The 14,965-nt window shown below is 44.7% G+C and overlaps 1 protein-coding gene across 2 annotated transcripts in view; it reads left to right on the forward strand.

Moving 5' to 3' along the window:
• The window catches only part of chd7 (chromodomain helicase DNA binding protein 7), a 93,328-nt gene that overhangs the window by 16,451 nt on the left and 61,912 nt on the right, over window positions 1–14,965 (forward strand). For both annotated transcript variants that reach the window (XM_050033645.1, XM_050033646.1), the window contains exons 2-3: window positions 7,116–8,734; window positions 9,612–9,946. In XM_050033645.1, coding sequence (XP_049889602.1) covers window positions 7,237–8,734; window positions 9,612–9,946 — 1,833 coding nt within the window. In that variant the 5' untranslated portion in view covers window positions 7,116–7,236. The remainder of the gene's footprint in view (window positions 1–7,115; window positions 8,735–9,611; window positions 9,947–14,965) is intronic.

The following is a 14,965-nucleotide window of genomic DNA, read 5'->3' on the forward strand; positions in this document are numbered from 1 at the left end:
CATGTTAACACACACCTGGACTGGCAAAACTGGAAATTGGCCCAACTGTAGTGTTTACTATGTGGCATGCTGGACCTCGTGTTCAAAAGTGTGGCCAAGTGAAGAGCTTCTATAGGTGTTTACTTCGTTTTATACAGACTTAACCGATGAAAACAAGTCATATCTTCACTTAAGCACATCTGAATTTCACACTTGTCAGACTATATCAGGTCAGAAGTAATGAGAAGATGGACATGATGCGGCCAGTATTTTCTCCAATTATTAGTGCACATATAGCCCATGCGAGGGTTATAACCTTTCAGCTGAACTACTTTTGGTAAAGATAATAACTTTCAGTCACAATCAGAATTGTTACCACTACTATTTTCACTCGCAGTTGTGGGGAAATAAAAGTATCTGTAATCCAAAGCTCTCTCATACATACAGATTACAGTAGTGTTCGTCACTTTCCCCTTTAGCTCTGCACAGTTAGTCAAGTTGGTAACAGTCTCATCATTTGTAGAAGTTGAGAAATCATCAAGGATGATTTGATCAGAACCAATTAGTGGTTTAAGTGGTGATTGAACCAATTACTAACTTAATAGATATTGTTCCATTCGAATGAATGTGTTTGTAGCTCTGGCTCTTGAGTCAACGGGTTTCTAGGGATGCAGTGAGAAAATGTTCTCATGACAATGGTGTTAGTGATAACACCAGACGTTTTAAAAGATGCATCGATGACGCTCAATATTTGAGCGCTTACTTTGATCTTTAATGTTAGATCTTCCCCTCACTTTGAACAAAACGGAACAGGAACAGTTGGTGTGGCTGTGGCAGCACCTGCTTTTTAATAAACTTGCCAAAGTTTTTTCTGTTGGGCTCTGCGGCAGCTCCCTCCTCCTCTTCATCTCCCTCTTCTCTCACTGGGTGTGCTCTCCACCTGAGAATGACTCCTCTTAGTCTCCTTAGCATTTAGGTCATAGTCACTATGGTAGCACTGGTCCATGAATGGTGCCTCGTGCATAAGGTCTGCACAGAGCTCTCTGCTGCGCCTCTGCTGCTGTGGCTGTACGAAGCAGACACTTTCAGTTTAGAATTATAGCGTCTGTCATCTGACTAAGAATTGACAGAATGCTTAGTCTTTTTTTTTTTATATATATATACAAATTATAGTGTTTTTTTTATATGTTGGATGTGGATGTTGATATGTGAAAAGAACTAAATGGGTTTTATTTCTGTTTTAAAACAAACAAAACAATCGGGCAGCAATGATGAATTGGCCAAAAAAACGGACATGGGGCAAAAGTGTGGGACACACCACACTAACAAGGGTGACACATGCTCACCGATGGCCTAAGTTTGACCGACTGTCTGCTTGGTGTGTCAGGGCCTTAACACTGGAATAGGGTTGCAACGATGTGAAATTTTCATGGTGCAGCAACCATCTCAGAAAATACTGTGGTTTCACTGTATAACGGTATTACAGAATATCAGTCAGAATGACCCTTAAAGGAATGAAAATGCTGGTGTTAGTTTTATATTTAGTATCTTAAATGAAACCTGAAACCACTTTTTAATGAAGTATGTGTAAAGTCTTCCTTTGAAAATAACGATATCGTGGATACGCAAATGTCCACAGTATGATAACCATCAATTTTCATATCACAGTATACCTTGAGATTGATACACCGCTGCAACCTACACTGGAAACACAGACTACCACAGCAGCCCACCAGCCACCGTGGTGAATAGTGTTGTTGGTCTATCTGACTTCCATGCTATGTTAGCAACTGAGCGATTAGCACACAGTGGTTATACCACATTACATGCATTGATAGAATCACTGCTTAAACAGACAGCTGTGCCTGAGTACCACTGTTGAGACTTCAAGAATAACAACGAAGTGTACTGACTAATGTATCTGTGCATGCCCTTGCCTGTTGCTGACCATAATATAGTAAAGAGTTAGGCAGCACCTGTCTTCCTGTCTGTGTGTCGGTGGCTTGTTTATGGTTCAGAGAGACATGGAGGAAAAGGCTTGTTAATTGCTATTTACACAACAGGAGTGGATGCTCCCAACAGAAGGCCCAAAGGGCTGAAGGAAGTCTGTTTTACTGTAGTCTTTGTCATGCTAATGGTGACTATTGGATTGCTACTTTCTGAATGGGTATTCTTTGTTGCCGCCCAAAAACTCAACTGTGAATGGTATTTTAATTGATATACAGCAAAGCAACTTTTATAGATACTCATTGGGGGACATTATGGCTACTAGAGACTTCTACTGGCAGAGAAATTCTTTGGTCTTGGGCTGGTTATTTGTTACCTCAAATGTTGAATTATTTTATGTCCATTCAGAAATAATCCTCTGCTCAGTGTCTGCTTGATAGATCTAAGAATATCAGTTCAACTTTGTTTTCTGTAGTCTTTACAAATGAGACAAATGGTGGAAAATTGTTGTGTACTCACAAGTTTTTGTCTCCAGGATCACTTCAGAGAGCAAGGTAGATTTTAAAGCTAAAGCTTTCTGAGTTTCTGGCAATAGCAGATGGTGGAAGGAATGAAAAGCTGGTGGACAAATCAGTTCCAACATTTTTATCCTGTTGAGTAAAGCTGAAGAGAAAACATCTGCCTTGTGACAGGAAGCAGACGGGTTTATGTGAAGTGCACCAGCACTAACAATGCTGCCACACAGCCATACAGAATCCACCAATTATTGTTGTAATTACCAAACAGTTAATATCACAGTGAGATACTGATAGCTCTGTGATGGACTAGCAAGGATATACCCCACCTCTTGCCTAATGCAAGCTGTGATAGGCCTTAGCTGGCTGTGCACTCAAACACAGCCTGCCACTAACACTTCAGGTGCCCCTCTTGAACTGAGCCGCCCAACCACAACAACCTGTGACTTCAGTTCCTGCTGCTACAATAACGCAAGTTATTACTTAAGTGATTTTGGGGCACAATTTAGTTATTTAATTCTACAAATTATTTATTAGAAACAAGAAAATGAGTAATTTTTGCACACTATTTCACTTGAAGAAATAATTAAACGTTTTACCCCTGATACCTGCCGGGCTCTGTAATGAACCGATAAGTGGATGAGGAAAATTAGTGGGAGGGAGGAGTGGAGAGTAGAGGAGGAAAGAAATTAGGTGAAAGGGGGGAGGGGAACTCTGTAGCGGCAAAAGTTGACTTGGGTGTTGTTGGGTTTTTTTTGTTGGCTTTTTTTTTCGCAGTTAAGAGGCAAGAGGCAAACCTCCTCCACCTTCTCCCCGTCCTGGGCTTCGATATAAGGCCTACACACACTTGTTCATTCGTGCTTAGATCCACCTACCTCCACCCTATCACTCATGCAGACTGTATGTCGTCACTCAGATGTTGGTTATGTATACTCACCCCTGGAGTCCTCAATGTTTGAGATTTTTACACACTCGTATAACAAGTTTATTATAAGTGAAGTAGACTTGCTGTACATATGCTTATTTTCCTTTTACTCAGGTAGATCAACAGAAACACAGAGGCTAAAAGTAGCAGGTTGCTAACTCCCCTGTCTTCACACATCTGTCGAGACTGACTGGTTAGTTAGCCAGCTGAATGGCTTGCTGACCGAGTTGCTACCGACTGGCTGGTGTAGGGAAAAGCTCTCTGGCCTGCTGGCTGGCTGGTTTCTGGCTGGCTGGATGGCAGCTGCTGCTGTTCAAACAGAGTTGCATCTGCTAGGCCCTTTTGTTCTAATACGCACACACACACACACACACACACACACACATACACACTCAATGACTCTGAGTGTGTGTGTTTGAAAAGAAAGAAGTTCTTTTGTTTGGTAGTAAAATTGAGGTGGGGGAGGGTTTGGGGGCAGTGCTAAAATAAATGTGTGTGTGTGTGTGTGTTTCGGGGTGTGTGGATGTGAAAGGATTTTTTTTTCAATGAGTGAATGTTTTTTTTCTGGGGTGGTTACAACTGATTAACTTGCTAAACATGCAAGTTAATCTGGTGCACCTCTGCTCAGCAGGTAATGAGGCTGCTTGTAAATGTGGCAACAAATGAGTCTGTATGATGCACCATCTAGAGAGTGCTCAGGGCTGTGGGGAGACGAAAATCTCCATTTCCTGGCCAATATTGTAGTATGAATTGAGATTTTATTTTTTATTTTTTTATTTTTTATCAAGGCCTGTATTGGTGGTGATCGTGTGTGTGTGTCTGTAGCCCTTTTTAGATAGGAACAGGGGTTGCGTTAACCGGATATTCTCGGTCATTGACAGGTTTTTTACAACAATGACCGGAAAATCTGAAGGCCGTCGGTCATTTTGACTGGTTGCAATTACCACCCCTGCCCACTAGTGTTTTCACACTGCAGAGAAAAAGTCATTCATCTGCTTCATGTAGCTTTGTTGACATAACGCCCTGGACACACCGGACGCGGAACCGAAGCGCAGCGCCCAGCAGCGGAGGCAGTTTTCAATCGGTACCCATGTTAACCTATCTGACTGTCCACACAGGCCGCTGAGCAGAGCGGAGCGTCGGCGGAGGCAGCGCTTCAGTTCGGCGTCTGGTCTATTTTTCATGCGAGCCGCGAGCGCTTCTGTCAAGCTGGATAGAGCGGATCGTACCAAACAAGAAGTCGGACACAGAAAAGACGAGAGAATCCAGCCAATTTTCAAAATAAAATAACAACAGCATGCACTGTGGAACGTGAGGAGAAAATACCGTGTTTATGATTTAAAATAACACAACAGTGCATAACCGAACACATTTTTCAATCACTTCATTACAATTTTAATTTTGTGTCACCGAGCCTACAGGCATAACTACATAACGCCCTGGACACACCGGACGCGTTAGTGCCATCCGGTGTGTCCAGGGCGAAGCCTAATGGCACGGGTGTGTGGATGTCTGTTCATCTTTTCGTTCATGTCCTTATTAATGCACACTTTATAACTTGCTTGTTGGATTTATTAAAAACGAACAAATGAAAACTAAATGTCTTTGAATATCCTTATTATCATTTAAAAATGAAAATTAAAATGACCGGTAAAAATAGATTATGACCGGATTTTTATGTCAAAATGACCAGCGACGAAAAAGTCTAGCGCAATGCCTGGATAGGAGTTGTGCAAATTTGCAGGAAAGCCCAATCAGTCTTTTTTCAGCATTGGCAGTATAAAAACAAAATCGGGGAGTGCAGCAAAATGCTGCCTACCTACTTTTGTTTATACAGAATGTGCCTTTTTCGGGGCAATGGGGGGCGTGAGCAAGTAACAAAACGTGTTGCTCAGCGTGTGACGTAAACAGTGACATGGGAGGGAAGCCGCGGCTGGTCAGTCCTTCAACGATTCTCTCATAAGTCGGCCCGTTCTTCAACGTCCCCGTCATTTGACGGTTAATGGCCTCTTCATTTGCGAGGGCAAGGAGGGCGTGCAATTCCTTGTCTCCCCAGGTGCTTATCTTTACAGTGTCTGAGTGTCTATCAGGTTTGCGTTTCCCTCTTGTTACTAGCTGCTCGCTAATTCCTGCCATCAGCTGTTTCCTGTTTATCCACCGTCAGTGGGTCGCACGTGCGGCGTCATCAACAGCTCCTCCCTCAAGTCATCAACAGCCCCTCCCGTTGCGGAAGGCTGCCGCGGTCTTTTTAAACCAAAAAAGTTCCGCCAATATGACTACCCTACAAGGCGGAAAAATGGGCACCTCGGATCAACTTGTCAATCCGGCTCTGTGTGTCTAAACGCTCCCAACTTGCCGGCAAAACGGCCCAACATTGGAGAAAAATCTGGCAGTGTAAAAGGGGCTTGCGTGTAGGGGGGTCTACAGGATTCATTTGTGCTTACTACTGAGCATAACCACAAACTTGTGAACTTTTTTTTCTAAACTTTTTATTCGATATAAATATCAGGGAAACTTTGATTCTCAATACCCAGTTAAACACTGCAGTAAAAAAAACAAAAAAATTAAACCATAGAGTCCATGTACTTAAACATACACCCCTTCATTAAAAACATTTAAATCAGATTTAATTTAAATTGTATTATTAATCCCTAAAAATGTCGCTGCACTTGTCACCTTATTCCACATTGTTGTTGTTCTTCGTGCTGATAGACATACTTCTTCGTCCTTTGGTATTTAACAGCAGACTCAGGGTTTCCCAGACATTCATTTAACATCGGCCACCATGTTTTTATTTTCTGTCTTTGGAGCTGCGCTGTTGGAATATATATATCGTTTGGTTATTCATTGCTCCAAACTCTAAAAATGCAGAGCGTTCTCTGGGAACAGACGGAGCAGCAGAATGTCAGGCGCAGTGAAAGTGAAACTTAACCTTTCGTTGCTCTGGGTCAAAAAGTTCCTCTGCAGCAGCTGCTTCTCTCATCCAGCGATTTTTTTTTAATTTTTTTTTGTAGTTATGACAGAATTGGTGTGCTATGGCTTTGTATTCCTAGATACATTAATGATGATAAACTGTCAGTCACTTTTAACAATGTAAGTTTGCTATTTAACTCATGACCCCTAATGTTAATGCAGTTGAAGCTGCTAGCTTTTGCTTTGGTTTATTAACAACCTGTATTAAAAGCACAATATCACCATTCAAACATCACCACCAGTGAGCTGAGATTCATCGACATCCATGTATGTCAACAAAAGAGTGTTGTACTTCAGTGTCGACTTGTGCCATTGTGCACGCCAGTATCAATAAAGCAATGTCTTTGCTCAAACAGAATAGCAGTGGGAAAACTTGGCATGTTGCTATATTATATATTTTGAGCCATCATATTACTGTAACAAATTCACAGCAATTATGTTATCAACCCCTTATTCACACAAGAAAGGTTAAAGACAAGATACTCTCAAATTAATAGTACAAGGCTGCATGTTTCAAATCATTGGTGGCAGAAGTTATATAATGAACCTGTTTGTCAATATGTCTTTTTAAACAGACCTGGATAATTGCAGAAAGTTAGTCATCAAGAAGCTTTCTAACTACATTTAACACAGTCCAGCTTTCAGAACAGCACTTCATTTGAGGCACACAGAACACCTTTTGGTCTCATGCACTAATTTCATTTTTGTCTTTCTTGCTCCCCTCCCTCTTCTCTCTTCGGTTCTTTATCTCCCCCTCCCTCTGTCTGTCTCTACAGGAACCTTAATTAGGACCATGGAGTAGCAAGCTTCAAATTAGCAGCTAGCTGATTAGCTCCTCACTGCACAACACACCTCCCTCCATCCAGTCCCCTCCATCTGTGGGCCCCCCACCCAGCCATGGCGGACCCAGGGATGTTGAGTTTATTTGGGGACGATGCAGGGCTCTTCTCAGATGGATTAGATGGTTTAGGAGACTGCTTCCCTCAGCAGCCGACCCCTGCCCAGTCCAACCCTTTAGCCCAGCAGACTAATCCCTCTCTGAACCATGAGCACCAGGGAAACAGGGGTTACCACCAGGGGATGATCCACGGTGCGGGGCCCGGCCCGGGGCAGCCTAAATTAGGACAAATGTATGACCATGGCCCCTACACAGGCTACGATCAACCTGGCGCCCCCGGAGGACGAATGATGGCCCAGAATGGTCCCAGCCAGGGGCCACCAAACGTGAACACGGCCATGAATGGCATGGCTTCCCACTACCATAATAACCCAGCTAACTCTAGCAACCCCCACCATGGGTACCCGGGTGATGCCGGGGGAGGAGGAGGAGGAGGTGGGGGTGGAGTTTGGGGCCAGCAACAGCCCCAGCAGCAGCAGCAGCAGCAGCAGCAGCAGAGCAGATCAGCTTATCAACAGCCTCCGACACAACCAGGGGGTGGCCCCAACCAGATGGGAGGCTACCAGATGTCTCAAGGCAACTATGGTGGGATGCAAGGCCCGCCTACACCAAGTGCAGCTCGCATGAACCAACACTACCCTTCACAGAGCATGGCGCCCCCTCCTGCTCAGGACCCATCTCACTACCTGGGACATGTTGGAATGGGGGGCCCCCAGATGAGACACCCCCAGCCCCAGTCACAACCCCAGGGCTACACCAACATGGGCCACACACCCCGATACCCACACTCCCCCTCCCGACAGCCTCCACACCCCCACCAGCACCAACAGGGTATGGGGGGGTTTGGGGGTAGCCAGTACCCTGGTTATCAGGCCCAGTATGGAGCCATGGGGCCTGGGATGGGCCAGGGTGCTAATGCCAACGTCAATGCTAACACCAGCCAGGCCATGGGACCAGGGCAGCTTGGGCAGAGGTTTAACCAGGGATCAGGGCCAGCAGCTGGGCAGCAGGGGCAGCGATACCCCCCTGGACCAGCTCACCAACCCCAGCCCCATCAGACCCACTCTGCCCCGATGCAGCAGCAGGCCGGGCAGCAGAGCCAGCCTATGCATCCCCAACACCCCCAGAATTTGCCCCAACCCCAAAACCAGCCCCAATCCCACCTTGCCCCCCCAGCTCAGGGATCTTACCCCTCCCCCTCATCGATGTCCCCCATGAGGGTTTTGGGAACCCCAACACCTCCTCCGCAGCAAGGCAGACCTCCTAGCGCAGGACTAGCCGGAGCCCCAGAGGTTACAGGGTACACAGCCCTGCAGTCACCACCTAATGCTATGGCCCATCCACAGAGAACTCCCCAAATGCCCCTGTCTGCCCCACACCCCCAACACCAGCAGCCCCACAACATGCCCCCCAACGCAGGGCAAATATATCCAGGCATGGGGCCGCAGCGTGGACCACAAATGGGGCCAAATAGGCCTCAGCTCCAGCAACAGCAAGGTAAGCACAGAACAGTCGTATGTTGCTTTTTATTAGTCGTCGGTGAAGATTCTCAGTCATCCAGGTTTTTTATTAGTCACTTTATTGGCACCCATTCAATCCAATCACTTACACTATTAAAACAGAGCAAAAACAGTTGTGCAAACTGAAAAATTGAGAAATATAAAGAGTTTTCTTGACATTTGCTGTTTTATACCCTGCATGCAGTGTGTACGTATGAAACAGAGCTGTTAGAGTTACTTAGGATTACACAGATGATTTTGAACTAACGCCAATATGTCACTGGTGTGATTCAGTCTTTACACTGTTTGTGCTACATATTCGTAACAGTTGAAATGAGGACAGAGTAAAAGTACATTTGTGAACATTACACATATTTGAAGAAGAAAAAGCTTTAGTTGTTTTACATGTCTCTTCCTCATAAAATACACACAATCCCTAGATATATCAGAGGTCAGATGACAGTCAGGCGATGGTGCACACTGTAGATGTTGTAGCAGCAGCCCTCCAGTTGCCAAATCACAACTAGACTACAGTTCAACCAGGGGTCAATCATGTAGTTACTAATGTGCTTAAATCCTGCACTTACACAATGGGAATTATTGAAGTAATTTAGTTACTTGATATGGTCTGTGAGCCAGTAGTGTTCATTTATTTTACACATAATATCAGCCACTCTGTTTAGCTCTTTGTTTTCAAAGCCACCTAATGTGTTTGTTACTGTTTTTTTAACAAATGTTTTATGATGGTTTAGTAGTGAAAAAAGAAAAGGGAAGTATTGGCTCTATTTCAGTGTCTTGGTGATGGACAGGAGCTAAAACATGTTGAATCATACATCCATACAGTCAGTGATGCCTCTCCCTGTCTCTGCTCCCAGGGCCTCTTGAAGCTCCAGTCAGCCAGGGGGGAGACCAGCGTCTTCTCCAGGCCCAGCAGCAGGCCTCTCGAAGCGGGCAGCCCCTGCAGCCCACTCCCATGGGTTTCCAGGGTCCGACCGTCAGCCAACACGGAGTTCCGGCCCCAAACCAGGGCTTGGCACCACCCGCCCAGAATGCTCAGGCGCAGCATGCACACATGCCCGCCCAACCCCACCACCTGCAGAGCACGCCACCTCCCCCTAACCAAGCCTCCCACCCATGGGCACCTCCGCCTCCTGCCTCCCACCCGCTCTCCTCACCCCCTCTCACCCCACAGAAAGTGCCTCACGTACAGGTGAGTCTCCGTCAGACAAGCACTTTGATGTGGTAGCGTCGCTGTGTGTGAGTATGAGAGAGATCAAGACTCTGCATTTGTTTTCATGTGTGGGTGTATTTCATGTGAGTGTTTATTTTTCATGTGGGTGGGGGAATGTGTGTGTTTGGAGTGTAAGGGAAGTGTGCGGCGTGTGTGTGTGTGCATAAATGTGTGTGTACATGACATTTGAGAACACAGCGGTGCATTGGGCGCTGGTTCAGTGGGGTTGTGTGTTCATATCGGTGTGTGTTTTTTGCCTTTTGTGTCTTCTGCTGTCGGCCCTGTGTGTGGTTGTGTTTCCGCGTGTGTGTGTGGGGAAATGGATTTTTGCAGCTGTTTGTTTCCTGTGAGCTGCATATCCTGAGACGTGAACAACACACACACGTGTGCACACACACAGAGGCGCCACCAGCATAATCTCTCCTCCCTCTTGCTCCCACATCTCCCCCTCCTCTATAGAGGAAACCTCCCTTCCTGTCTCTCCCTCCTCCCCGTCTCCTCTCTTTCCGCTCTCCCTCTCTGCCTGTCTGCCTGTCTGCCTGTCTGCCTGTCTGCCTGTCTCAGTGTTTGTCTTATCCATTTCAGGGGTGTCATCTCTAAGTTAATGTTGTGTAGCCGGATGTGCAGAGAGACAGACGATTTGGAAAAGAGGGAGACAGTATGGAGGGGAAAAAAAGCTTGGGAAAGGGGGGGTGATTAAGAGATTGGGGGAGGGGAAGAGGAGAGAAGTGGGAAAACAGGCAAAGATCTCAAGAGAGGGAGTCCAGGATCTCTAGCAAAGGAGACAAGGAGGCGGGGAGGGCTGTTGGGAAGAGGTTAGCAGTTCTCAATGGCAACCTCCATGTTTGTGTTTGTGTGAGCGTGCACTGTCGCTGTTGCCCGCGTCACATGCCCTCAGCTTCCATTAGCTTGTTTTGTTGCTCAAAGCCCCCTTTCTCCACTGACCCATTCACACACAATGGCAGCCCTGTGGCCACACACACACACACACACACACACACACAGATCTAGTCCCCTTTTTTCCCTTCTATTCTTGTTCACACTACTCCTCGCTTACTACTCCCCCACCCCACCTCCGAGCCTGCGCCGCTGCGTTTTGTGGTTGACATTTCAGCCGTCACTCTTAATTCATCCAGCACTCCTGACCTAGATGCCAGGTTGACTGGTGAGCCCCGCACCGCGCTTGGGCGAGCTGCATGTGCCGCCCCGACTCTAGCTGCAGGCCCGGCAGCCCCTGTCGTTACACACACAACACACACACACACACACACACACACACCGACAGTGTGGCTTGGGATAGTGTGGTCTGGAATGGGATGGCAAATGTGCCTGGGGAAATAGGATAGCCTAGCTAGATGAGTACTTGGTGTGTGTGTGTGTGTGTGTGTGTGTGTGTGTGTGTGTGTGTGTGTGTGTCACAGGAAGGGAGTTCTCTGTGCCTCATGATGCACTTGTTAGAAAGAGCCACATACACACACACACACACCAAGCTGGTCAGTCAGTCATAATGACTGTATGTCTGGTACTCTAAGCTCCATCTGTTCGCTAAGCATGGTTATTACACATGCACGCACACTACCCCACACGCACACACAGACACACACACGTGTGCCTTCGTCAGCAGCTCAAGGTCACAGCTCTGGCAGAGAGCTGTGCTGTGACCTTTATTCTAGATCTCACACACACACGCACACATGCACACACTGTGTTGCGTGCAGCACTTTAGTTGACATATAACATGCCTGTCTTGCCCCTCCCCCGCTCATGCATGCTGTCAGCGAGCTGCTATACCATCCAGCTCGCCGCAGCTTCGAGGAAATGCTCCTCTAATGTTTACTTGACTCTTCTTGTTTGTTTGGATTTCAACAAATGTAAAATTTTTGTTCACTGGTTGACTTGAAAGTTCTCTAAGACATTACATCAGGAACTCATGTTAGCTGTGTGCTGTAACAGAAACATATTCCATACGAATGTACCTTAACATATTTAACATATTTGTGTGACTTGTTTGCCTCGTTTCTCCTCTCAGGCTCTCTTTTTGTAAAGTTTAGCCCAGTTGTTCATCAGAACAGATATATCGAACTGTTGCTGAGATGGCCATGTCATCAGTCCTGTCAGAACAATGGATACCTAATGGTAAATGAAGTGAAAAATAACCTATGGAGAGCCACGGCAGATCAGTTTGGCTGCATCCTTGTCCTGAAAAGATGACACACTTAATCATCCTTTGAGGCCAGATAATACGAGCACCGGCGTGGTCACCTTGCCAAGCTAGTGCCCTGTAAGCTGATTCATCTCTGGTTTAGTGGTTGAGTGATTTTTATTTCAAACCCACCTCACCTATTTGAAGAGCTGAGACATGCAACTGCTGCTGCAGTGTCTGAACAGAGAGGAGGTGCTTCCTTCTGTGCACACTAGGGCTGCCACGATTAGTCGACTGATCGATAACTAATCGACTATTAAAATAATCGGTGACTATTTTTGTAGTCGACTAATCGGTTTGAGTCATTTTTCATAGAAAAGTACTATAAAAGTACCCCAAAATACTCTTACTGCAGCTTCTTACGTTCAGATATTGGCAGCTTTACACACTCTCCCATGACAGTGAACTAAAACCCTTTGGCGTGAGTATGAAACAAGACATTAGATGACGTAATTTTGGGGTTTGGGAGAGACAGACCGACATTTTTCAACATTTTAACACATTTTTCGATGAAATGATTAGTCGACTAATTGAAGAAATAATCGACAGATTAGTCGACAATGAAAATAATCGTTAGTGGCAGCCCTAGTGCACACTGTGAATGATCAGATATTTTATCATTGAGAGACAAGACAATGATTCTTGGCATCACACTTTAGTGTTATATCATGTAAGATATCTGAGCTTTCAAATGTGCATCAGCTATCTGCACAAATGAGTGGTTACATTCTCAGACTTAAGACAAGGGTGTTTAGAATTTATTTTATGAATTGATTTGAAACTCAAAGTAAAACTTGATATTAAATGGCTAATTATGTGTAGCTATAGGGGCAACTATGAAGCACTTGTCAGGCAGCAGAGAGGTAAAGAAAATGGAGAAATAGATGTCTTTAGTTTTTAAAGCCTGTAAAAACTATGCTTCAAACCTAAGTATTTATTACCATTTTAGATGTATAACCATAAATGCATATAAAGGTATTATTTTATTTAATAGTGTTAAAATTAAAGCGTAAGCTCAACAGCTCTATAAGAACTATGTGGGTGCAGGACGGGATCACGGGCAATATGGTGTGCGTTTTGACTGTGTTATGCTTGCGGCCCACCGCGAGAGTTTAAAAAGGCAGCTAGAAGCAGTTAGCAGCTAACTTGAAGAAAAACAGCGACCAAAAATGTCCACAATTTAGGAAAACAATTAAATCTGGGAGCTCCTTAACCTCCGAGCAGTGCACGAGATCAGCTGCCATATAACAGGATGCTAAATGATAGTTGTTGTCATGTTAATGTCATTGTTATTATTTATAAAGCACTGCCGATGCATATGTTATATGTAACATTAGAGGTTCTGCGTAAAAATGCAGAAGAGGCATAAAGAAGGGACTTTGTAGTGGCCCTGAAATGCAATGCTTTGTGTAAATAGGGCTATGGTGACCAAGTAGTGCAACATTTGTCATCAGGTTATAATTTAAATGTTGCTAAATCCTGATGGGTACCCAGAAGTAAGAGATATCAATCTCTAATGTGTAAGAGCCAGACTGTTCTGAACTTTTAAGAACATTTTCAGTTTTATAGACTCCTGAAAGTGTTGTTTACTGCAGTTTTGTGTTCATTGCTAGTTCAGCGTCCATCTGACTGAGTGACCAAAGCTAGTGCTCCAATGTTTAGCCAAGCTTCACAAAGAACAGTAGTGATACAGCAAAATGTAATTGCTGTGCAAAAATGATTTCATGCAGGGGAGGAAGTCCATCTTACATTGCAGAGCATTTGCTGGCAGTGCAGTGATGAGTTAACTTTCAACTTATGCATGGCTACACAGAATAATCCTGTGTTTTACTTCTTTTTTTACCAAGAGAATCAGAATATATCAACCAGTTCTTTTGACACATATGGTTTACTTAAATAATATGAAACCCTATTTTAGAGACCTCCGGTTTGAGGCTATTTTTAATTGACTTGAGCCTGACTCATATCTGCTTGCGGCTAACTAACTTTTCACAGTCTGGAAACATCTTTGAAGAGTAAGAAAAGACAGCCGTAGTAACATTATGTTAACAGGAACTTTTTATTTCTTTTCTGTGGCAGCAATCACAACATGCAGCTTTTCACTAACTAGTATTCTGCAACCTGAGCTTATCTACACACTTAATGGCTGGTTAAAGTAACCTTACTACCCCTCACTGCGTGAAGATTTATGTGGCTGTAGCCATGTGCTGGTACTTATCTCAACACCTGGAAAGACTTTCACAACAAACCTGCAAGACTCTTTCACACACTCACAAGGCCACCTCCTTTAAAGGGGCAGGCTCGGCCAGTAACACACAAGTGCAGTGAGGCCGTGGGTATGCTGACCTGGGGGTAGAAAAAAAAAATTGGACATGGTTTTTCATGTATGTTCATTATTTAGTTTTTGAAATAAGCCCATTTTTATGAGCAGAGTGAAAAGGCATTTATCATTCATTCTTCAGACGGCGCGGCATGGTTTTGCACCCCACGTAACTTTGCTCAGTGACATCATTACAAGCATACAACACGATGACAAGGAAGGCAGCCTTAGCTTTCTAGCTATTATGGTTTTTATTTTAGATTGATCTATAGAAATGTGCAATGAACAACTTCCTGCAGCCATTATGGGGAAATTCAGATGTAATTATGTTGAAGTACCACGTTTGCACCACATGTGCAGTAAGGTAACATAAGATAATCACGTGATGAAGACAGAAGATCTACGCCTTAGCTTTCTGCTGCAAAAAGAATGAATTCTCTGTCTATCATGGTTTCTATTTTAGATTGATTTCAAC

This window comes from Epinephelus moara, chromosome 21, assembly GCF_006386435.1.
Source record: "Epinephelus moara isolate mb chromosome 21, YSFRI_EMoa_1.0, whole genome shotgun sequence".
NCBI classification, from domain to species: domain Eukaryota; kingdom Metazoa; phylum Chordata; class Actinopteri; order Perciformes; family Serranidae; genus Epinephelus; species Epinephelus moara.